The sequence below is a fragment of the Mustela nigripes genome, chromosome 3 (assembly GCF_022355385.1).
Source record: "Mustela nigripes isolate SB6536 chromosome 3, MUSNIG.SB6536, whole genome shotgun sequence".
Classification (NCBI taxonomy): Eukaryota; Metazoa; Chordata; class Mammalia; order Carnivora; family Mustelidae; genus Mustela; species Mustela nigripes.
Genome location: NC_081559.1, coordinates 25,931,367 through 25,957,074, shown reverse-complemented (window position 1 = coordinate 25,957,074; position 25,708 = coordinate 25,931,367). Strand labels below are relative to the sequence as shown.

The following is a 25,708-nucleotide window of genomic DNA, read 5'->3' as shown; positions in this document are numbered from 1 at the left end:
CACCATTGCATCCCCAAGACCTGGTGCAATAAATATTTGCTGAATGACTCTATGAGTGACATCAGCTTGAACTATGTCATTGCAAGCCTCACTTTCCTGTGGAATGCAATCACGATGTGCTGTTGGAGCCTAAGAATGTGATTTTTCTGATCTGTCCTGCCCTGTGGATGCCTCTACCGGTAACTCACAGGAATCATCAATAAATTCTTAAAGGAGACTTGTTTTTAAAGCAGGCACCAGAGTTCTTCCTGCCATGGAGAAGGCTGACAACATGGGCCAGCGGTTCTGCCTTGAAAACAAGCAGCTGATGGGTCTGTGAGTCACCCTGTGCCCCAGGAGATTGCCTACTCCCCCGACATCAGGTGCCCAGGGGCTCTTGGTGATGTCAGATGTTGCCATCTGTGGTGGGTGGTGCTGGGTCAACTCAGGCGGTAGGAACAATCTAGCATCACTCTAAAAACAGGAAGGCTCGTTGCCCTTCTGTGAATGAGGTCTGAAACAGGAAACAGGGTCACCAAAACGTGGTCTCAGCCACCTGGACGCTGTACCTGGAGGGTTTGGTAACATTGTTCTTCCCCAAGATCCTATTTACCAAAAGAAACAGGGAAATCAGGAGAGTATTTAAGATCTGGGAAGATGGGCACTGCAAAAACATAGATAAAATAATCCTTAGCAAATTGGTTAATAGAATACTCACACCAGTTAAAACATGAATGAGGTAGTATTATATGGGCTAATAAGGTTAAATATCCAAGACATACTACTAGGTGGAAGAAGCTGGCAGATTAACATGCAGTTTTTATATTCAAACGAAACACTGCCAAGAATAACAACACACACGTGATGTAAATTTACATCACAGGTTCACCCAGGTGGTCATGTGTCTGGAAAAAGTTTGGTACCGTACTGATGACAAGGTTACCCCGGAGAGGGCAGAAGATGAACAGATTGTGGATCGTGGCCAGAAGGAACTTGAGCTGTAATATTTCAACTTATCTAGAGGAACGTTTCATTTACAACTTTTATATCTCAAAATTAATTAAAAAAAAAGACATTAGTAATTGTTAGAGCAGGTAAACAGTATATACAATTCTTAGTAAATCAGGCCGTTAAGACTTCCTTGATCATGTTTGTTAAGCAGATGTGGTTCCATGGCTTTCTAGAAATATCTTGTCTGAAACAGACCACATGAAAGATGCCCCACACAGCAGAGGTACAGATACTATCATGGGCAAGCTAAGGAATATTGGGAAAGACATTGAACCAAAAGGCCTATACTGGATTTGATCAATAGTGTTGACCTTTGACATTTCTAAGGAACTTCATGGTTGTCGAACTATCTTATTCGAAGCTCACAACAGTGTCTGGTTACGGAGGGCCAGATTCAATATCCATGTCAAAGATTAGCAAATTGAGGTTCAGAAGAATTAAGTGACATGTAGAAAAGGGGCAGAGCACCTGTATTTTCCAAGAGCTGAAAGCCTTCTCTAATTTATCTACTCAATAAATCCCACTCCAGTAGTTAATAGTAGTTGCTAGAACCTAGACAGCATCTTCTTGCTGGCTGAGTTCACATTTGGCAGCCTTCTCTACCCACTTTCTATTTGAACCTGAGTGGACTGACTCACATTCAAAATCCAATTTTAGAACCTAGTGCGCATTCTCCCAAAGGGGTTTTCCAGCCAGTCGGAAGTTTGCCGTCAAGAACAGCATTCAGCCTCCCTGCTGTCATAGTCGCAGGTGATAAATGGCATGGTGTTGGGCTTGATAACACAGCCCCATGCTGCCTGGCAACAACAGCTACTCTGTAATGTGGACTTTACATCAAAACCTTAGTCAAGGTCAAAGGAAACCTCCTGTTACTTTTTATCCTTCTGTAGCCAGCCTGTCAATGAACATGCATTTGATAAGTTCCTTCAGCTTCATAATGTAGCCAGGAGAGGACACACTTAGGGGTAGCAACACATTAAAAAAATTAACACACTGCCCATGAGAATTGACGCTTCTGAAAGTAAATTCTAGCTCTTCCTCCTCACTCCTGCAAACCCGTTCCCCACCAGGTTCTTCTCTATCTCAATCAACAGCGAGTCAACTTTTGCAGCTTGTCAACTGGAAACCTTAGAGTCACTCCTTTCTTTTTTCACACTCTATTTCCAATCCTTTAGCAAATTTCATTGGCTCTAACTTCAAATTCCATCTAGAGTCCATACCACCTCTACTGAGACCTCCCTGGTCTGTCACCTGGATCACTGGAATGGCTTCCACGTGCATCTCCCTGAACAGCCCTTGGCACCCAGTTTCTTCTCCAGGTGGCAGCTAATGGATCGCACTGTCATCTAGGTAGACCGCTTCACTCCCTCCACCCAAACACCTCCAACTCGGAGATTAAGCTGAAGCAAAATCCTACAAAGTCCCATATTCCATCATTACCTATTACTCTTCCTCCTAGCCTACACATCTCCAGGGCCTCTAGAATTCTCTTTCTCTTGCATCCTATAGTCTATTCTCTCTCCTCTGGGATTTAGCCCAGCCCCACCCTCCCTGAAATGCTCCTCCCTGTGATATCATAGCTGGCTTGCTCACCTCCTTCGAGTCTTGGCTTAAATGTCACCATATTAGGAGGCTTTCTGAGACCACCCCATTTAAAACTGCAGGCAGCATCCTTCTCCCCTGCACGTGTACACACACACACACATCCCCCTCCCTGGCATTTCTTGTCTCCTTCCCTGCCTTATTTATCCCCATAGCATGCATTACCTTTTTTTTTTTTTTTTGTATGATTTTATTTATTTAATTGACAGAGACACAGTGAGAGAGAGGGAACACAAGCAGGGGGAGTGGGAGAGGGAGAAGCAGGCTTCCCGCTGAGCAGGGAGCCCTGTGTGGGGTTTGATCCCAGGAACCTGGGATCATGACCTGAGCCTAAGGCAGATCCTTAACGACTGAGCCCTCTAGGAGCCCCCACGCATTACCTTCTAACACATTAAAGAACACACTTGTTTTGCCTAACTCTCCTCCTAGAATGCTTGCTCCAGAGAACAGGGATTTTTGTTTCTTTTGTTCCCTGCAGTTTGCCCAGCGCCTCGTACAAGTCTGGCACACAACAGACGCTGATTACGTATTTGTTGAATAAATTAGATTGGCAAAGATGACAAATTAGATGGTGACTTGATTGGCAGGAGTGTAGGGAAATAGATACTTTCGCACGTTACCCGTCAGAGTGCAAATTGGAATTGCCTCCTTGGAAAGCAATCTGGCAAGATCTCTATTAAAATTTTTAAAAAGTCCTTACCAAGACCCAGCATTGAGCTGGCAAGTATTTACTCAATAGATACACATGTCCAAATGTGTAGTTCAAGGATGGTCACTGGTGCATTATTTTAATGAGAAAAGGCCAGAATGAACTGAAATGTCAGTAGGTAGGGGTCTGCTTGAATAACATGGGAATCGATATGACCGTACAATAACCTTTAAAATGACAGAGGAAGATAGACCCGTATTGCTGTAGGTCTCCATGATCTAATGAGTGGAACAAGCCAGGGCGCAAATGTGGGATGTATGCTACCATTTGGGTTTCAAAAAAAAAAAAAAAAAGGAGCGGGACGGAAGTACACATACTTACAAGTTTTTACAAGCATACATACGTTTATAAATAAGCACATAAAGAGCTCTGGAAAATTGCAAGAAACTAATGATAGGGGTTGCCTGTTCTGTGTTTTAGGGGCTGGTGAGCTTGAAAACAACTGGAAAATTATGGGAAATGCAGTACTTTAAAAAAAACCCGCTTCTGGGGGCGTCTGGCTGGCTCACTGCGGGGATCTTGGGGCTCCTGATCTGGGTTCGAGTTGGGGCCTGATGCTGGGTGTGGGATTACTTAAATACAAAACGAAACAAAACCAAACAAACCGCTTCGCTAACGTGTCAATCCACGCTCTTCTGCTAGCTTTTACTCCGTGTGGGGCTGACCTGGTAAAAAACGTGCCCTCCACTCTGCTTTGAAGACACTGAGTAGGAAGGAGGACCTTTTATTTCCTTGGGGAGCGAAGCCAATAAAACGTCTGAATGGAGTCCGCCCAGCCTCGTGCCCCGTCACTCCCGGGCAAGCCCCGTCCCTCCCCTAGCCCCGGGCGCCCGTCGGAGGTGCCGGCTGCCTGGAGTCCCCGCTTCCTCCTGAGAGGGCAGCAGCGGAGCGTCTCGGGGACGCATGCGTCCCAACTGGCCCCCGGGGAATTAAAAGAAAGGGAGGGGGGAAGCCCCAACCAAACAGGCGCCCCAAACAAAACCCAAGTGGAGGAAAGCGCGCGGCCACGCAGACCCCGGGCCCTGCAGGCGTCCCGGCCTCGCCCGCGTCCCCGGCCGCGGCGTGATGCGCACGGACCGGCCCGCGACGCCAGGGCCGCCACTGTCCCCGCACCTGGACGCCGGCCGGGTGGCCGCGCCCCAGCCGCGCTCGCTCGCCGCCGCGGCCGTGTCCCAGAGTGCCGGCGCCGCGGGGCCCCTCGCTCCCCATGGGGCCGCGGGACTGGCTGAGGACCGTGTGCTGCTGCTGCCCGTGCAGGTGCCTGGAGGAGCCCGCCGCGCCGGAGAAGGAGCCCCTGGTCAGGTGGGTGCGCGCCCCGGGGTCGCCGTCTGCAGTTCCGTGGCGGCGGCCGGCGGCGCGGAGCCGGGTACCCGTGTGCCCGTCCGAGCCGGGGAGGGGGGCTCGCTTCACGGTCGCACCGAGGCGCCCACTCAGCCCCTCGGCCTCCGCCCGGAGATCCTGTCCCGTGGGTAGGAGTTTTGTCCGCGAGCGCAAACCTCCGGAGGCGCGGGAGACCCAGGTGGACGCCCGCGGGAAGCGCCAAGGGAAGCGCGGGAGAGAAGTTGGCGTCGGGGTCGGTCTGGAGGACCTGCGGAGACCGTGTCTTTAATAGGCGTATTTCAGTGAAAAAGGCGACTGTGAGTTTCTAGTTCGTCCAGGAGAGAAGTTGGGTACGGTGTCTTCAGAAAGACCAAAGAAAGACCATTATAAGTGACTGAGTCGCCGTAATATTTTTCACATTAAACAAAACAAAACAAAAATGCATATTTCCTGTAGGGACAGCCTGTTGACTAGGCTGTTGACTCATTACAGGTTCGGTTAGGAAGTGTGAGGAAATGGAACGCAGGTTGGCAGTGAGTGCGCTTAGTGGCTCTGTGGAAGGGGCCATGCGACACAGTTTTGTTCTGGGCTGTCATGTTAAGCAATTAATTTTGTACCTTCGCAGTGATGAAATGAGGGTTCCATTAGGTCATGTTTAGGGGGTAGTTTCTTATGAACCCTGCAGCTAACATGATAAAGCTTTTCTAAGTTTGCAAAAGCATGATTTACCTTTTCTTACTCGGTCAAGTCCAAACACTTCCCGTGACTTAGGAGGTCTTACGTAACCCCTTGCTGCCTGTCCACTCTTATTTTCCAGTGTATTAAATACTGTGCACTCCTTGATTTAATCAGACAGGCATCCTTGCTGTTCTAGGGGCAATTCAACCTTCTTATTTCCCCCAAGCTTGCCTCAAGAAATGACCTTTATCCTCCCTTCCTGCCTTCTCCCCCAACCAGCTAAATGCTGGTTCTCAAGCCACCCCCCACCCCCCTTCCCCGCAGCAGCTCTCTTTGATGACTCTGTGCTCATTCATCTCTCACTCCCATGACTTAGGATTTAGAATTCACGATCTGCCTCTCACTGTTTAGTGAGCGCACATGTGTGTAAATATATATGTAATGTCGGCTTTATATACAGAAACAACTGTACACACGATGCACAAACTTTTGTGTGCTCTTGCTGATGGTTTCAACAAGAAACCTAGACTATTAGGATAATATGGACAGGGAGACAGCTAGTCAACCACCCTCAGTCTACAAAGAAGTAAGTAACAATCTGGAATTTCATGCTTGCTTGTATGCACAACTTGTCAGTATTCAGTGTAATGAGAATACAGTACTGATTCTCAGTGTCTTGGGTCTTTCCAGTTTTCCATCCCAATTGCTATTCGAGTTAATAGTTTTGGTTATTTAAAAATCTTCACCGGCCCGGTTTGCATTGGAAGGCAGTGAATTTTGTAAGTGATTTTCAGAAGAGCCTAGTGTTCATGAGTCAGAATGCCTGGGGTGAAAATCCCAACTGGGTGACTGGGCATAAATTATGAAACCTATTTCTGCCTTAATTTCCTCATCTGTAAAATGGGGAGGACAGCAGTGTGCACCTCAAAGGGTTGCGGTGAGAAAGAAAATGAGCTAATCCATGTAAAGTGTTGAGCAGAGTGTTCTGACCCATAGCAAACAACCAATAAATTCTTGTTAGTGTTAATTATCGTTGTTATTCTTCTGAGCATGCGGGTATGAGTGGACTGGTCTTCTGTGGCTTAGTGTCAATCCTGGCATCATTTCAGTGCAAACCCATTTGGGAAGAGCGGCCTGTTTGTGGAAGTGTGGAGCAGTGATAGGTGTGTGTATGGGGAACTGTATGTTCTTCCTTACTGAAGTCACCATGAGGTGTCATTTGAAATCTTTTTTTGTTTGTTTATTTATTTTTAAAGTGGGAAGTTCTGTGGTTTTTCATATATTCAGAAAGTTTTGTAATCGTCTCCTCTATCTGAGAGAGAACATTTCCATCAAGTCCCAACGAAATGCCACACCCCTTAGCAATGACTCGCCACTCCCCCTTCCTCAGCCCTAGATTTGCTGTCTCCCTAGATTTGCCTCTTCTGCAAGTTGCTTATAAATGGAATCTTAACACTCTGTGGCCTTGGGCACCTGGCTTCTTTCACTCCAAATCGTGTTTTTGAGTTTCGGCTGCATTGTAGCATTTATTATCACTTCATTCCTTTTTAAGGCTGAATACCCTTTTTATGTTTGGCTTCTTTACATATTATTTACCTGTTCACCAATGGATGGGCATTTGGGTTGTTTCCACTTTGGGGCTGTGGTCGTCTGCGCACAAGTTTTTGTGTGGATGTAAGTTTTCGGTGCCCTTGTGTATATCCCTAGAAGTGGGATGCTGGGTCATACAGGAATCCTCCATTTAACTTTTTGACAAACTGCCAGACTGTTTCGAAAAGTGGCCGGTTTGAAATCTTGATGTGGTGAAATCATGGGGCCAGATGGTCTTAATTTTTATTTTATGGAGACTTCTTTATGTCTTTTTTTTTTTTAAATATTTATAAAAAAAGGGTTTTGTATATATGCTCTCCCCCTAACTAAATCGTTTATGGTGAGGTAATGGTTTTCAAGTTTTGTTTCAGGCCGCAAGGGAGCAGTGCTGGAAAGAGGTGTGGTTGGGGAATGACAAGTGTCATTTGTCTACATGGTCACTTGAGGGCCTCTTCCAAAATGCACCAGGGATTCTCGTGAGTTCAAGAAAAGCAACTCTGAGTCTCATCTCCTTTGCCAATCTGATCTTGCCTTTTATGTTTTGACCTTGTTCTTTTTTTGGCTTTTCTAGAACTTTATACCTGAAGGGAAATGCCTGTGCCTTGTCTGCTTTGTGTCTGTGTTTCTCTCTGTTCTTCGTTTCCCCTTTTTCTAGAAAAAGAATTTCTCCTTTTTTAGGAATGCCTGAAAATTCATCCTGATACTGCCCAGCCCTTCAATTACCACCCTTTGCTTTCTTTTGTGACGGGCGCAAAGGTCTTGAAAGAGTTGTCAACTGTCCCCCCTACCCCCCACTTTCTTCCTTATCACCCATTCACCATGAAATCTGCTTTCTCTCTTTTTTAAAAATATTTTAAAAATATTTATTTATTTTCGGGTGGGAGAGGAGCAGAGGGAGAGAGAAAGCCAGAATCCCAAGTTCCTTAGTGGCTCCTTGCAATGCAAGGCATGGATGGACTTGCAAGTCCTGATGAACAGGGAGCCAGATTCGGGGCTTGATCCTAGGACCCTAAGATCACAACAGGAACGGAAATCAAGAGTCGAAGGCTCAACTGACCACCCCACCCAGGTGCTGCTGAAATCTGGTTTCTGGCTTCTGCCTGGTGACATGAAAATTGCTCTCTTGCAAGTCACAAGAAATAGAAATCTGATGTTCTTTCGTTGGTGCGTGGGCCATACCTCTGTGCTGACCGTCTGCGCTTGCTTTCACACTTCCTCTTTCCCTGGCTTGTCTGATTCTCAGGTTTCTGCCTGTGATCGTTCTTGTCATGCTGGTCTCCCCCTGGTGTGTGGTTGCCAATGCCATATTTGTTAGATAGACATCTTATTTTTTTTCCGACTTCTTAAGCTTTGCTCTGTTCTCCAGGCCCGATTCAGCTGCCTCCTTTGTGATGCAGCCTTAGAAAGTCTCCCCAAGCAGTTATGGCATCTCTTTACTTTCTGTTTACCCCTTGGGTCTCTTATGGTTATGACTTTTCTAAGGGGGGGCTGCAACCGTAGCTTGATTGGAGGTTCTGGTCTAGATTAGAGGGGCTAAATCCAGCTCCCCTGACTCCTCCTGTGCCCAGCACAGTGCTCAACATGGAGTAAGAACGGAATAGCTCCTTTTTGATTGGTAATGATGATAATGCTATTTACTTGTTAATTTCCATGTGTAAATTTTCTAAAAAATGTATTTAAGACAAAACGCTGTGAAGACTAATAGAGTCAACACACGCATGCACCCAGCATCTGCCTTTAGAAAGCAGCGATGGGGGACGCCTGGGTGGCTCAGTTGGTTGGGCAGCTGCCTTCGGCTCAGGTCATGATCCCAGCATCCTGGGATCGAGTCCCACATCGGGCTCCTTGCTCCGCAGGGAGCCTGCTTCTCCCTCTGACTCTGCCTTCCACTCTGTCTGCCTGTGCTCACTCTCGCTCGCTCTCTCTCTGACAAATAAATAAATAAAATCTTTAAAAAAAAAAAAAAAAAAGAAAGCAGCGATGGAGTTGAACCCCCCAACGTATCTCTCCTGACTGCATCTACCTTCTTTCTTAACTTTCTAGAAATGGTGCATCCTGGGTATAGCTTATTGCACGAGTGAGATTTCCTTGCATACCTTCTGTTGTTAGTCATCCCTAGCCCTGAATGAAATGGGTGTTACTTAGCTCCATTTGGTAAAGGAGGAACCCAAGGCTTAGAGAGTTTAAATGAATTCAGAATCCCAGTTGGGAAGTCGGAGAGCCAGAATTTGAATCCATGTCTGTCAGACTTCCAAATCCATGCCTTGCATTGTAAAAAAATTCAGAAAACTACCAAATGTTTTCCGAAAGTAATATAAGATTTATGCACAAGAAACTGGTGGATATCAGTAGCCTTGGCTCCTGTCTGTTTTGGCCCCTTTCTCCTTCCCTTCTTCCATGTCCTTTGTGGGTAAAGTAGAAGTAGAAGCAACCTGGCCCTGTGAACCAAGCCCAGGGGGAGTTAGGAGACCTGAGTCCTAGTTTCAGCTATTAACTGACTGTGGGATTTGTGGGGGTGGGGGTGGACCTCCCTTATCTTCCTCAAATTCTACTTTCTTCTTTTGCAAAATGAGATCAGACTTTTTTTTGTAATTTTATTTTATTTTTTTTCAGTGTTCTAATATTCATTGTTTATGTACCACACCCAGTGCTCCATGCAATACGTGCCCCCGTTAATACACACCACCAGGCTCACCCAACCCCCCATCCCTCCAAAATCCTCAGTTTGTTTCTCAGAGTCCACAGTCTCTCATGATTCAGCTTCCCCTCCAGTTTCCCCCAATTCACTATTCCTTTCCTTCCAATGTCCTTCGTGTTATTCCTTATGCTCCAGAAGTATGTGAAACTGTATGATAATTGACTCTGCTTGACTTAACTTCACTCAGCATAATCTCTTCCAGTCCCGTTCATGTTGATACAAAAGTGGGGTATACATTCCTTCTAATGGAGACATAATACTCCATTGCATATATGGAACACATCTTCTTCTTCTCTTTTTTTTTTTAAAGATTTTATTTATTTATTTTTCAGAGAGAGCGAGCGAGCACAGGCAGACAGAGTGGCAGGCAGAGGCAGAGAGAGAAGCAGGCTCCCTGCCGAGCAAGGAGCCCGATGTGGGACTCAATCCCAGGATGCTGGGATCGTGACCCAAGCCAAAGGCAGCCGCCTAACCAACTGAGCCACCCAGGGGTCCCTGGACCACATCTTCTTTATCCATTCGTGTGTTGAAGGGCATCTTGGTTCTTTCCACAGTTTGGCAACTGTGGCCATTGGTGCTATGAACATTGGGGTACAGATAGCTCTTCTTTCCATGACATCTGTATCTTTGGGGTAAATACCACATAGTGCAATTGCAGGGTCATAAGGCAGCTCTATTTTTAATTTCTTAAGGAATCTCCAAAGTGGCTGCACTAACTTGCATTCCCACCAACAGTGTAAGAGGGTTCCCCTTTCTCCATATCCTCTCCAACACTAGCTGTTTACTGTCTTGTTAATTTTGGCCAATCTAACTGGTGTCAGGTGGTATCTCAGTGTGGTTTTGATTTGAATCTCCCTGATGGCTAATGATGATGAAATGTTTTTTATGTGTCTGATAGCCATTTGTATGTGAGATCAGACTTAAAAAAAAAAAAAAGATTTATTTGTTTTTAAGAGCGAGAGGGTATGCGAGCAGGGGAGAGGCAGAGGGGGAGGGAGGGAAAGATGCCTCAAGCTGACTCCTCGCTGAGCTCGGACCTCAGTGCTGGGCTCTATCTCATGACCCACGACCTGAGCTGAAATCAAGAGTCCCACTCAAGCGATTGAGCCACCCAGGCGCCCTGTGGGATCAGACTTTGATGTAGGATCTTGCAGGGCTGTCCCAGGCTTGATGCAAATTCTCCTCCTCCTGTGGGCTTGTGTCCACTGAAATTGTTTGACTTGGACTCCAGGGCCAGCGAGACCGTCTGTGGTACAGGGAGAGAACCTGAGGGCCCAGGGCATATGAAGGACAAGCAATTGTCCAACGCCTAGCTGCTCACGGCTGTTTCACCAGCAAATAGGTGAAGTCATCTCTATTGCCAGGAAGCTTGAGAACAGGTCTGGAGAAAGGACGTAAGACCTGACCTTCACACCAGGCTTTAAGGCTGAAGAAAGCCAGAGGTTTTGGTCAGTCTCTGTTTTCTTCCCTTCACTCCGATTTAGGACAGAGTCATCTAAGACCCATCTTTTTAATCATCTTGGAAGGTTTGACATTCTGCTTGCCATTCTTCCCTGCACGGCCTGTATTCCTAAAGTAAATAGTGATCAAAACCACAAGGAACCAATGTGCACTGAGGCCCAATGGATTGTTCTGGATTGTTCTGGAATGGCTAGGTGGTCGATCATTTGTCTGTAAAATAGTGAATAGCTTTTGGGCTCAAGGTTTTATGTGACTAATGGAAAGAAACACATGGGGTGTTTATCATTAGTTTTCTAGGGCTGGCACAGCAAAGTACCACGAATCTGGTAGCTTAAATAAACAGAAATATGTTCGTTCACACTTCTGGAAGCTGGAAGGGCTCTAGGGAGAATTGCTTCTTGCGGGTTCCAGCTTCTGGTGGCTGCCGGTGTCCTTGGCTTCTGGCTGCCCACCTCCGGTCTTTGCCTCTGTTTCCCTCTGTGTGCCTCTCCTCCTGTCTCAAACACTCCTCTCTTTGCTCTTATAAAGATACCAGTCACTGGATTTAGGGGTCATCGTAAATCCAGCTGCAAAACCCCTATTTCTGGATGAAGTGCCATTTCACAGGAACCGGGGGTTGGGACTTGGACAGATCTTATGGGGGGACACTATTCAACCCACTACAGGGTACTTTTGGGAAAATGTTCGAGCTCAGAGCATTGGTTTTTATTTCACTTTTATAGCACGGCTTTCCTCCATCCGTGCTAAAAGCATGCCTTGCCATATAAAAATTGCCCTGAGCATGAGTTGTGGCCCTTGAAATGTCATGATTCTGGAAGCACAGCTGCAGTCAGCCTTTGAGCAGAGCGATGTCCCATCCTCCGGCCCCAGAGTCCACTGCTGTATGATGTCCCACGGGACAGACCTCAGAGATCTGGATGAGCCTTCGATGCAACGTGAAGGAACTGGCATGCAAATGTCACACTCTAAAGCCTGTTCACAAGGGTCCCTCTGAAGACTTTTCGGGGAAGTACAGGTCTGACGCTCTCATTTGTATTCACGCCAATCTCTGATTTTTACTGGCTGTCGGTAACCGATAAGCACCACGACAGTCCAGTTGTTGAAAAGCCAAAGAAGAAAGGGAGAGAATTACAACCGTGGCTGAGTTTTTAATCGTGGCTCTCTCTTAAGCCACCTGAGAGAGCCACGTGACGAGCGACCACATCGCCTTAGCTCCCAGCTCTCCTCCACGACCTCTCCTCCACGACATCTTATTCTTTATATTTCGACTCGCTAGCATTGAACTCAGGGCCAGCAGCCCTCTCACTCCTGTCTGGATGGAGCTTATCTAACCCACAGGTTTGAGGGCTCTCAGCACTATGCTTGGGGGCCATTCCAAACAGTGGAATCACCAATAAAAAACATAGAAATGCAAAAAAACTTGGCACCAGATACATGACGGAAAGGACACTTGTCTGCACTATGAGAGCTGAGCCTAGCAAGCAGGGCATCGTGCAGAGGAACCCAGCTGGTGACGTGCCCCTTGAATGCTGCTGAAGCAGCACCAGCATCGATCTGGGATGACAGATTTTAGTAAGTGGGTAAGTGTGCGAACGTGGGAACGGTGAAGCGGAGTCGTCTGCAATCCCCACTTGATGGTTGAAGAAACTGAGGCTCAAGAGCTTCAGTGACTTGCTCAGAGGCATGCTTGGCTGAGCTGGGATTCAAATCCCATTATATTTCATCACTGTAGAAAGAGCGGGGACTGCCTCATATGCAGGGAGATGTGCAACTAGCTGCTAACGTGGTGTGTGCTAGAAACTGTGTTTGCAGCATCGTTAGAACCTGGGGTCCAAAGCCCTAAGCTCATGTGCCTGTGTTCGGGCTGCCCGTGGGAAAGCAGGTGCCCATGGGAGAGAAGGGTGAGGGGTTAAAGACACTCGGGAGGCACTCAGCACAGGAACAATAATCCTTTACATGTGCGGAGTTTTTCATTTCACAGTGTGGACTCACATGACCTCCGAGCTGAATAAATTGTCTTCCACCCTTGGAAGGGCTTAAAGAAACGTTGGCTGAAGAGTTCGCGTCAGTGAGCTCTCTCGCGCTGGCCCAGATGGCCTGACTTTCCCCATAGTGTGCTGCCGGGCTCCCCGAGCTGACACAGCTGGGCCACGACTTCCTGTAGAATCTGCAGCTTCAAAGCCCGGAGCCCTGGACTGGACCATGATTCCTAGGAAATGCTTGCAGAGGCCCAAAGGATTCCTACTGCAGGAATCAGCTCCCAGCTCGAAGAACCTTTCCCAAAGCCTGGATGCTTAACCTTTTCGAAAGCCAGAGGGGAGAGAGGCAGGGGTCAAGGGCACAGTTCCCAGACCAGGCCTCCAGTCCAATGGGTAGGAGGTGAATGCTTTACCAAGAAGTCAGCCACTCAGGGTGCATAGAGGGATGACTTTTAAAGGTTTTCTTTCCAGGGAACCTCCAGTGTCTCTCTTCCCCTTTCGTGAATTGCATGAGTCAGTCTTAGTGACACTGGAAGTTCCAGAGAAGATGAAATTTCTTTCTCTTACGCAGCCTGTGATCTAGGTTTCCAGGAACTTTTTTTTTTTTTTAAGATTTTATTTATTTATTTCACAGAGAGATCACAAGTAGGCAGCGAGGCAGGCATAGAGAGAGGAGGAAGCAGGCTCCCTGCTGAGCAGAGAGCCTGATGCGGGGCTCGATCCCAGAACCCTGAGATCATGACCTGAGCTGAAGGCAGAAGCCTAACCCACTGAGCCGCCCAGGCGCCCCTTCCTGGAACTTTTTTTTCTCTAGATATCTTGAAGTGATCTTATCTCTTCACCTTTGTTTAGAGAGTAAATTCTGCTTCAGTGCTGGGTAAAATAAATTTATTTTGTTAACGATGGAAGTCTTTTTTAGTCTGGTTGATACATATTTGTTTGGTGCCTTTTATGTACTGTGCACTCTGTTCTTTTTGGGGCCCTACCTAGGGAATAATTTTGGCGTCGCAACATGTATCTAAAATACCCCCCTAAGAGTTTACTGAATTCCGTCAATTACTATTTTTTTCCTTAACTTAAAAAAAGTTCACATCTGTATATGCGTTATCAGAAACTAAAAACGTGTGTGCCTGGGCGGCTCAGTGGGTTAAGCCTCTGCCTTCAGCTCAGGTCATGATCTCAGGGTCTTGGATGGAGTCCTGCATCAGGCTCTCTGCTCAGCAGGGAACCTGCTTCTTCCTCTCTCTGTCTCTCTGCCTAATTGTGATATCTCTCTGTCAAATAAATTAAAAAAATTAAAACAAAGGAAACTAAAACATATAAAAATAGCTACAGTATAAACAACAGCTATAAAATAAATATACTTATAACCACCATCGGGGCCAGGAGATAACTATGGCTATCCCTGTATCTCCAACCCCAGATTCTATCTAGATTTTTGTGATAGTCATTTCCTGGCTTTTCTTTAAGGCTTTACCATCTGTGTGTGCACCTTGAACATGTATTTTAGTTTTGCCTGCTTTTTAGCTGTACTCAATGACATCCAACTGTGCAAGATCCATCCAGGTTGCAGTGTGTTGATTAACTTGTGATTCTCGGTTTCTGTAGGGTATGCATTTTGCTCACCCATCCTACTGTTGGTGGACTTTTGGGTAGTTTCCACTTTAGGACTGTCACACCAGGCTCCGATTTTAAAGTCAGCACATCAGGTGAAATTTTTCTTCCTTCAGCCATATGGACCTTCCCTTGGGTCCTCAGATACACAGAGCATGCTCCTGCCTCACGGGCTTTGCACTTCCTGTTCACCTGCTTAGCATGTTCTTCCTCCACTTACCTGTGTGGGTAACTCCCTCACTCTATCCAGGTCTCTGCTCGAAGTCATCTTATCAGAAAAGCTTCCCTGACAACCCGTTTTAAAACAGGCCCCCACCCCCTCCCTCTGTCCCTTCATTCACCTGGTATTCCTGCTAGGCCTGGAGCATCACCTGATACAAATGTATGTACTTATTGTCTGCTTCCTCTGGAGAGACAATGAGCTTCACCTTTGTGAACTGAAATAGCTAAAACATGTTGAGAGTTTGTGAGTCTGGAGACAGGGATTTCCAGCCTCATTTCTACCATTCAGAGCCCTGTGAACTTGGGAAACAACAATTCATCACTCAGAAAATATTTATTGAGCATCTCCTGCATGCCAGGAGCTGTTCTGAGCCCTCTGATACATCACCCCTGGGCCGAGTAGGTAGTGATCCTCTTCTGCTTTTACTCTAGTGGGGGAGGAAGCAGCAAACGTAGTAAGTAAACGGGAAGAGAAACATGTACAGGGAAGAGAAAAGGAGAGCATGGGCGGGGGAGCACGCTTGCCATTTTAAGTAGATTGGTCAGAGCAGGCCTCATGGAGGAGCTGAGGTTTAGACAGATGTGGAGGAGGGGAGGGAAGGGGGCATGTGGGTATCTGGGGGAAAACATTCCAGGTAGAAGGGACAGCCAGGGTGACTGGGCGGTTCAGGGAACAGCGAAGAGGCCAGAGTGGCTGGGGTGTCCTATGGAGCCTAACAGAACACTGAATGACTGGCTTATAGTCTAGGTCAAGTGGGAGCCACTGCAGGGTTTTGACGGAGGGGTGACGTGGTCTGATTTACACCGTAAGGGGATTATGTTGGCTGTTGTGTTAGAGACAGACTTGGTGGGGCGCAACGGTCCAGCGGTGGTAGAAACAGTGAGTGGAGGGAGTCCTATGCCAGATGGGAGACTGACCACCCTGGCTCGCCAGACCCCAGACTGTGCTGGGACGTGCCAGTGCCTGCCCTTATATCCTTGGCCCAGAGTGGTGGGAGATGGATGTGTTTTGCATGTAGAACCAATGGGAGTTTCTGATGGCTTGGAGGTAGGGGATGAGAGAGCCAAGAGTGACGTCAGGATTTTGGCTGGAGCAGTGGGAAGCATGGAGTGTCCAGGATCTGACTGGAGGCTGCTGGTGGGGAGGTCAGGTGGGACAACCAGGTGCTTGGTTGTGACCTTGTGGAGCTCAAGGTGCCTCTCACAGCTCCACAGAAATGGGAAGGAGCAGCACGTGGAGGAGTCTGGCGACACAGGTGTAGACAGGAGAGGTGAGGTGAGCGGGAAAGAGCGGGAGCAGAGCAGAGACCGAGGACTGGGTCCCGTGCTCCTGACTGCTTCCCAGGCTTCTTGTCAGGGCCGTCTTCAAGCCGGGAAGCGCTGGGCGCAGGCATGAGACGTGCTGTCGTGGGGTTCTCGTTCAGCCCCGAGGACAGAAGGCAGGAGGGCAGGGGCCCAGCGGTCAGCAGGGCCGGAAAAGGGGCCCCCGGTTGGTTTTTTTCTTCCTTCACACTGAGTCGAGGGGAGCCTCCGGTGTTGAAGGAAGTCATGGACCTCCATGGCGAAATGCTGAGGAAAACTCTGGCATCTATGGCACCGTGTTGAGACTGGATGAGCCGGTGTGAGGAAGAGCTCGGGTGTCTGGCGGGAGGGGAAGAAGGAAAAAGGCAGGGAGGGAATGAAGGCAGGGAGGGCCAGAGAGAGAGAGAGAGAGAGAGAGGGAGAGAGAGAGGGAACAGCAGCACAGAGGAAGGACGGAGGGGAAAAGAAGGAGAGGGAGAGGATCTTTGCTCCACCGGCTCGTCACTGGGAGGCTTCCTTAGCAAGAGGAAAGGAAAGATCTGGAAGCCAGGGGCTCAGCAGGCAGACACGTTCTGGGTGGGGAATCAGGTGAGAAGTCCTTAGTCAAGGAGGTGGCACCAAACAGCCTTCGGGGTCTGTTTTTTGAGACCTTTGGTTGCTGTTTACTGGAGATTTTAAGAAAATAATTTACTTATCAGAGAGAGCAGGGGAGGGTAGGGCAGAGGGAGAGACTCTCGAGATGACTCGCTGCTGAGTGCGGAACCCAACACGGGGCTCCATCTCAAGACCCTGAGAACATGACCTGAAACCAAGAGTCGGACTCTCAACCAGTGGTGCCCCCCACCCCCGGCATCCCTATTGGAGATTTTTATCTTTTCACTCTCTTTAGGGCTTCAGCCTTAAGCCAGCCACCTCTGACACACGGCCTGTTTGTGGGGAGACCCATGGAGCCACTCCCTGCAGCTGTGGGTATCAGCAGCATGCACGGTAGTTTCTGGGCCTTCCAAGGTCTTGTTGGTAGGAAAGTTCTGGAAGCTCTGGAAACTCTGGGTAAGCAGTCTTAGCAGCTGCCAGCACTTTGCACCCTCGGGCCCCAGGCAGGGAGCTTGGTGCTCCCAGATCTGGAGTCTCCTGGGAGCTGCAGATGGGTTGAAAGAAAAGAGGATTGACTGGGTCTTACGCCCCCAGGAAGGACTAGGGGTGGAACTGTCCTACCTGTTGGGAGTGAAAACTGCTTCAGCTTCTAATGTGACTTTAGAGCCACTTCTCAAATGCCTGATGTTAATAAAATATTTATTATCAGCAGATGGTGGCCGGGAGCAAAACAGCTGCTCTCACTTTCTTAAGAACCTTTTCAAAATCATTCCATGGGGGGTGGGGAGAAGGTCAAAGTTCCTGGTTCAGCACCCCCCTGTCGCTGCTTTCTGGCTTCCCTGAGCTTCGTGGGTTCAGACCTCAGGGCCTTTGCACTGAATTCTCTTTACACAAGCCTCAGAGTCCTTCACAAGGTTCCCAAGCTGCTTCTCCTGTCATTTGCTTTACACATTTCTTTCTTTCTCTCTCTTTTATTTCTGGTCTCTCCACCTTACGGGCTTACAGTTTTGAAGTAAAGCAGACTGATGCCTGGATGGGGTGGGCGGTGCAGAAGAAAAGGGTCAGGGTCTAGCCTGCCAGAGCAGAGAATCTGGGATCAGCGAGTCGGGTGGACTCTGACTGACCCTCCTTCACTTTCATCTGGACCGGAGTGTGGCTGACCAGGTTAGGGTTACGGTCACATCCCACTCTCAGGAGGGGCGCAGGAGTCCCAGGCAAACAGCACAGGTCAGAGTCATTGGTCGCCCAGGGGCCAAAGAGCTGGATTCTCTTGCCTGTTTTATGCCATCCCCCTGGGTGTCAGGGACGAGGCAGTCCGAAGCTCACGGGATGCCAGGGCAACTCGGCTTCTAATTAGGGCAGCGTGAGATGTGGAGACCACTGGGGAGGCTCCCCGTGTCTGGAGCACGAGCTCCTCTGAACAGGCCCGGTGCTGACCTCGCTGTGCAGCTGTGTTTGGGTTTGCAGACGAAGAAGGAGAGGCTGTGTTTCACACTGGCCAGAGACATGCGTGTTCCTGTGTGTGTACGTGTGTGTGTGTGTGTTGGGGTGAAAGAGAGAGGGACAGATAGAGAGAGAGAGAGAGAGATGGGCTTTGAGAGGAAGGGGACTAGCCTGGGAGGCACCTGTTGTAATGTAAACATGCAAAGGGATTGTGGGTTGCGAGCAGAAAGTGGGCTAGATTACTCGTGGTCCCATGTGCTTGATCACGGATAACGCAGGTGGGTACTGGCGAATTTCTCAACCTCCTGCTTTGGGGGGAGTCTTAGAAAGGTGGCAATGGGGGGTTGTGGCTGACATTTCCTCTAACAGCTCACTTTGCGACAGACACTCGTCACATACTCTGAAAACACCTCCTCTGTGCCTGCTCCTGCCAGGCCATGTGGGATGTTAAGAAGTGCAGAGTACAGTCCCTCCCTAGAGGGACTTTCCAGCCTGTTGCAGAGTCCAGACTGACACAAGTGGAACAGATTCGGGGACAAGCTGAAGAGCGGTTTCAGGAAAGTACTAGAGTCTCACGGCCCCGGAGGGAAATGTCCAGTGGCATCGGGAGCCAGGGCGGCGGCCACCGTGAGCCTCTGGGGTCTCCTTGCCCGGAGGAGCCACCCTGGGGGAATTTGCCGGTTTAGAGGGCAACATGCACATGTGCACTGGTTAGCTGAGCCGCTCCATTTGTGGGTGTGTCCCTGTCACCGCGTTTGGATGTCCAGCCTGTGACACGTGGCTGCTTGGAGCCACCCCACTGGGGACCTCATGCTGGGAGGACTGTCAGCTGGCGGTCAGTCCTGGGCAGACGGTCAAGCAATGCCAAAGTCTGGTCTGAGTCTGGTCTGCGTCTGCAAACGGGGTAGTGTTACCTACCCTTCTGACTTCAGACAGCCGTGTGGCAGGAGGGGTGGGACATGGGAGCCCCCAGGCGAAGCTCTGTGTCAGGCAGCCGGGCTTTATCACCGACTGTAAAATCTGCTTAGGCAGAAAGCCATCAAAGGCAGCACGTCTCACATCGTGGACGCCTTTCCAGTGTCTGCCTGCCCTTTGGAGTTCCTCTCAGCCTCACCGTCTGTCTTCCTTGGGACTCCCCTTCTCTCTCCAGTGGCCCTTCCATTCCTGCTGCTTAAGTCTAGCTGTTTCCATCAAAGCCTTTCCTTACTCCCCAGGCCCAGGCCGGTCCTCCGATGCTGCGTCTTCCAGGGGATGGAAGTGCATGGGCATTTCTCCCTAGTCTAGATGGCCAGCCCCGTCCTTGTTCCCAAGCCAGCTTCACCTCCCTGTGAACGTCCCATAGGCTCACGGTCAACCCTGGCCTCCTCTGCATGGGGTCAGTTAAAGGCCTCCGTCTCCCATATCAGCTAGGACTCTGCCCGCCATGGGCTCTAACCTCTCGAGATGCTAGAGTGTATCCTCCATGTCCCCTCCTGTCCTATTTCCGTATCTACACCCTTGCTCGTGCTCTCCCAACCAGTATTTCAGACATGTATGGTGAAATATGTATTTATTAGCAGAACTCCACTTTCCTGTGCCGCAAAGCAACCTGCGTTGGAACTCTAACAAATGACATTTAAATCGAGCGGCCTTGTGGTTGTGGCTGGTTCGTGAGCCACACACCCACCCCCGGCCCCCTGACAGAGGACCTCAGAGATCATCATGAACACCCGGGATGGCCTCCTAGGCCATGTCTTTGGTCCTTCCTCCGCCTGAATTGTTTCTAAAACCCAGACCTGACAAGGCTCAAAATCCCCTTAAACTTTTCCACAGTTCACACAATAAAGTCCAAAGTCCGGCAGGGTCATCAGTCTGACCCCGAGTGACCTTTTCTTCTTCCCACGCTTCTGTTTCCCTCTGTGCCAGCACTGTGTGGTGTAGCCACACGGGGAGGCTTGGAATCCCCCAGGCCTGTGCTTGCTTCAGGCCTCCGTGCGCCGCCCCCGTCGTTCCCTCTGCCCGGAATACCTTTCCCCGGCTTCTCCTCCTGGCGCCTGGTGGTGCATTCCTCGGGTCTGGGTTAGAGGTCGCCTCCACAAAACCTTTCTTGAGCTTCCTTCCCATCACACAGGTTGTCACTCCTTCTCTGGTTCTACGACATTCTGTTTATACTTAAAAAATTTAATTTCACTTATCTCATTGCACTCTTGTCACACTAAGAACCGCACAATGTCCTTTTTGTTTTCATGTCCCCAAAACACCCAGCCTGGCGCGCAGTAAACAGCAGGCATCCATTTCCTGTTTGTGGAATCAGCAACCGAAGGGATGAGTGAATGAATTTGACATGTGCCGCTAGGGCACTGAGGCCTCATCTGTGTTCTCTTTCATTGGCTCATCATCTTTAAAAAAAAAAAAAAAAAAATTAAATCTAAATTCAATTTAGTTAACATATAGAGTGTTATTAGACTCAGAGGTAGAGTTAGGGATTCATCAGTTGCCAACAACACCCCATGCCCATTCTATCAAGTGTCCTTCTAATGTCCATCACCCAGTTACCCCCTCCCACCCACATCCCCTCCAGTGACCCTCAGTTTGTTTGCTATGGTTAAGAGTCTCTCATGGTTTGTCACCCTCTCTGATTTCGTCTCGTTTTATTTTTCCTTCCCTTTCCCTATATTCTTCTGTTTTGTTATTTAAATTCCATGTATGAGTGAAATCATATGGTCTTTGTCTTTCTCTGATTGACTTATTTTGCTCAGCATAATACCCTCTAGTTCCATCCCTGTCATTGCAAATGGCAAGATTTCACTCTTTTTTTCTTAATTAAATTTTTATTTTTTATTAACAAATAATGTATTATTATAATGCCCCAGGGGTACAGGTCTGTGAATCGCCAGGTTTACATACTTCACAGCACTCACCATAGCACATACCCTCCCCCATAATCCATAACCCAACCACCCTTTCCCTACCCCCCTCTGCCACCAGCAACCCTCAGTTTATTTTGTGAGATTAAGAGTCTCTTATGGTTTGTGTCCCTCCTGATCCCATCTTGTTTCATTTTTTCCTTCCCTAACCCACCAACTCCCCAACGTTGCCTCTCAAATTCTTCATATCAGAAAGATCATATGATAATTGTCTTTCTCTGATTGACTTATTTCGCTCATCATAATACCCTCTAGTTCCATCCACATCGTTGCAAATGGCAAGATTTCATTTCTTTTGATGGCTGCATAGTATTCCATTGTGTGTGTGTGTGTGTGTGTGTGTGTGTGTGTGTGTGTGTATCACTGCTTCTTTATCCATTCATCTGTTGATGGATATCTAGGTTCTTTCCATAGTTTGGCTATTGTGGACATTGCTGCTATAAACATTCGGGTGCACGTGCCCCTTTGGATCACTACATTTGTATCTTTGGGGTAAATACCCAGTAGTGCAATTGCTGGGTCATAGGGAAGCTCTATTTTCAACTCTTTGAGGAACCTCCATTCCCACCAACAGTGCTTTCCCACTGACAGTGTAAGAGGGTTCCCCTTTCTCCACATCCTTGCCAGCATCTGTTGTTTCCTGACTTGTTAATTTTAGCCATTCTGATTGGTGTGAGGTGATATGTTATTGCAGTTATGGTTTGTATTTTCCTGATGTTGAGTGATGTGGAGCACTTTTTCATGTGCCTGTTGGCCATTTGTAGGTCTTGGTAGAAATGTCAGTTCATGTCCTCTGCCCATTTCTTGATTGAATTCTTTGTTGACTCATCATTCTGAACAAAAGTGCTTTCTGCATTTCTGCCTTTGCTGTGTCAGGCTGCCTACATGACAGCCACATGTGGCCAAGCAGCCTCTGGTTCCCCATAGGTTGCTCCTTTCCCCATCACTCTGATCTCTTTGTCCAGTCCCAGACCCTACACTTTGCACTGTAGCTAGAGGGATTTCAGGGTCCAGTGTCTTGGCCCCTTGTCTGAGGCAGATAGTGGCCTCCTGCCGACCTTGGTTCCAAGATCCCCCGCCACTTGTGCTCCACTTTTTACAACTGGACCCAAGGGCTTTTGAATGTGTTATTTCATTTGCCTGGAACTCTGTTCTAGAATTACAACTTAAAGCTCAATCACCCCTTCTTTACAATGCCTACCTGATGCTTCCCACCACTGGCTCTACAGTGCGTATCCTAGTTTTTTACTCTATAGTCACCTGGTCATTCATTAATGTGTTTCCCTCCCTGGGCTCTAGTGAGGTCCAAGGATGGGGATTATGTGTCTGTTTTGTTCACAACTTTATGGAGCCCTCTGGTTAACATGGAGTCAGGGCTTCATACATATAATTAGATCAAGGGAATATCCTCGACATGACCCTAGCTGTTCAGTCTCACAGAAACTCACCAGGGCCAGGTGCAAGCAGGTCCTAAGTGAGGCTTAGCCACTTGCCTCCTCCAGAAGTCCCAGCACAGGTAACCACCTTGTAGAGGGTAAATCCTAGAGTGAACATACAAAAATAGGATTACTGAACTTCTTACTCAACAATCCACATTGTCTACTGAATGTATTTGGAGGGCACCAGGGTGGCTCAGTCAGTTAAGCATCTGCATTCAGCTCAGGTCATGATCCCAGGGTCCTGGGGTTGAGTCCCATATCATGCTCCTTGCTCACTAGGGAACCTGCTTCTCCCTCTGCCTCTCCCCCCACTCATGCTTGCTCTCTTTCTCTGAAGTAAATAAATAAAATCTTTAAAAAAAAAAAAAGGAAAGCATTTGGATATGCATATTTGTTTCTTCACTTTCTTGTAAGGAATTTGATAGTTCATTGCCATCGTGATCTCAGTTTACTGTGCTTCCTTGAACTCATAGCCCGTGAAAAGCTCACCTCTTCAGGTCACTTGTCAATTTCTTCTTTTAATTATACAAGAATTTTATTCCCCTTCCCCCCACTGGATTTCATTTTTCAGTTTTCACTGCTGGGATGTGCAGGGCTCAATTTCCTGATGAACGTAGTAATATCCCTTCTACCCAGGCGTCTGGTTACATCTGTTCTCTGTCATTTTAAAAGCCATTTTTAAAATTATTCTACTGTGCTATGCTTAATTATTAGAGACAGTTCAGGCCTTGTTAGTAGAAATATATGTTTATATATTACATTGTATATTATACAGTATATAACATTTTATTTGCATTACATGTTACAGGCATCTGATGTATATGTTATATACATTATATATATTACAAAACGCTTATACCCTTTTTTTTAAACACCATAGTGATAGCAATCCATATTCTTCATTTGGAGCAACTCTGGCGAGAGACGATGACAAGAATTTGTGGAGCATGCCCCACGACCTGTCCCACACAGAGGCAGATGACGACAGAATCCTGTACAATCTGATAGTCGTTCGAAATCAGCAGGCCAAAGATTCAGAGGTAAGCGGGCGCCGGTTGAGATCTTGCCGGGTGCCATTGATAATGGCCAGTCGGAAAAAGCAGTGACTGAGAAGGCCAGCTTGGAATAAAGAAAAGGAAGCCTGGGGGTGCTAATGTTCGTTAGTCTTGGTCCACCTGCTGGACACACAGATGAGACCGCCTTCTACTTACGACCTCGATGATGCAAGGATTACAGCGCGAGCGAGGCAGTGCTGCGGAAGACGGTGAAGAGAGCGGACCATCTTCCATGGCCTGCTTAGCAAGCCACAGTTAGAAGATTCAGACGGAAGTGGAAGGTGGAAGTGTATTTTGCATTATCACAATTTGTGCATTAGCGGGGTCTGAATTAGTTTTATTTGTTTTTTCTCTTGATAGCTTCTTAAATTGTGCGTGTTGATTAGACAGCCACGTATCATAATTTTTGTGATGAGGCATGAAATTGATCTTTTTTTTTTTTTTTTGGTAGTAGCAATCTTTAAATTAGTAATTTTTCAGCGTAGTTTTAGGTTTATGGAGAAATGGAGCAGAAAATACAGCCACTACGTCCACAGTCCACAGTTTTCCCCATTACCAACATCTTGCATGGCGGGGAGGTACATTTGGTACAGACAGTATTGATACATTTAACTGAAGTCCAGAGTTTACATGTGGGTTCACTCTTTGTAGCATATATTGTACAGGTTTTGACAAATGGATAAAGACAGGGGCTGAAAATACTCTTAGTCAACTCTTATCCCCAAGTTATTGGTATGGGAACATTGGCATATTGAAAAGGAGCAAGCTATAATAAGAGAAAACAACAGGGGAGTCATGTTTTGTTTCCTCATTATGGTACTATGTATAATACAATAAAATAGAATATGATGGGTATTATTTTCCAAATAATACTAAGTTTTCTAAATTCTGTGTTTATCAGTTAGTTCTGAGTGGATACCCTTATTAAATACAGATGTCATGTTTTACTTTGTATCTTATAGTAATTGAAAAGAATAGGGACATTGAAAACCCCAGACTCTGGCTCTGGAAATAAGTACCAGAGAGGGTCCATGTGTGTTGCTGGGGACAGGTGGCCACAGCAGGGGGTGGGGGGGTCATCTGTTCCTTATCTGGGCTTCTTTATTTTTGCTAATTGGTTGCTTAATTTTTTCCTTTCCCAATCATGCATTAGCAGGAAGTGATAGCTTTCAGAAGAGCCACATGTCTTTTTATTCTGTTTTGGCTTGGATGCCTTTGGGGGGTGGGGTGGGCAGAGTTAGAAGCAGGTGTGGGGGTGGGGATCTTCTGGTTGGGGCGGGGCTGACAGTTGCTTCTAGTCCTTCAGGCCTGGGTGAAGGTGGCCTGGAGTGTCTACAGAGGCTGTGGAGGTGAGTTTTGTCTTGGGTGTGGAGCGCTGATGAGGACGGCCTCTGCTAGACATCAATCACAGGGTTTAACTGTATATTATACAGTATATCACACCCGGCTGTGTTCTGCTCTGTCCCCGGTTTCCAGTGTCCCCTGCACAATTCCATCCTCCGCTAATAACACCGAAAGCACGTCATCGAGCTGCTCCAGCCAAGTCCTGCCACCTGGCTGCCCTTCTGGAGCATATGGACAGGAGCGAGTGACCTGGCTTTCCCCTGATACGAGAGCTACCCCTTCCTTACCCTACTGAACTGGGCTGACCAGGGAGGGTTTCTTTCTGCCGGTGAGGATAGACCTCTTCTGACCCCACTGTGCCCAAAGCTGCTAACAGCAAGAGGGCCAGAGTAGCTGGCGCACCCCTCCTCTCCAAGGCACCTGGATAAAAAATTTTTTCATATTTTTTTTCCAAACACTTGAAATACATATAAAAGCATATGTTAATCTATCCTTCATTTCCCCCCACATTACATACTGCTCCTCACCTTGCTTTTTTAGACCTAGGTCCATTTCAGGACGCTCTAGATTTACCTCATTGTTTTGGGGAGGGTCTCTGATATTCTCTTTCCTGGATTGGCCATCACTTATTCAGCCAGTCCCTAGTAACTTTTATGTTGTTTCAGGGTTTCTGAGGTAGTGTTGCAATGGATATCCATATATACTTGCATGATTTTGGGTAGATTTTTGGGGACAAGAATTGCTAGGTCAGGGTACATTTAA

The 25,708-nt window shown here is 47.6% G+C and overlaps 1 protein-coding gene across 1 annotated transcript in view; it reads left to right on the top strand.

Annotated features, from left to right (window-relative positions):
• The first annotated feature begins 4,431 nt into the window (after positions 1-4,431).
• The window catches only part of MREG (melanoregulin), a 60,641-nt gene continuing 39,364 nt past the window's right edge, over positions 4,432-25,708 (top strand). Inside the window, exons 1-2 of the mRNA XM_059393436.1 lie at positions 4,432-4,603; positions 23,428-23,587. Coding sequence (XP_059249419.1) covers positions 4,509-4,603; positions 23,428-23,587 — 255 coding nt within the window. The 5' untranslated portion in view covers positions 4,432-4,508. The remainder of the gene's footprint in view (positions 4,604-23,427; positions 23,588-25,708) is intronic.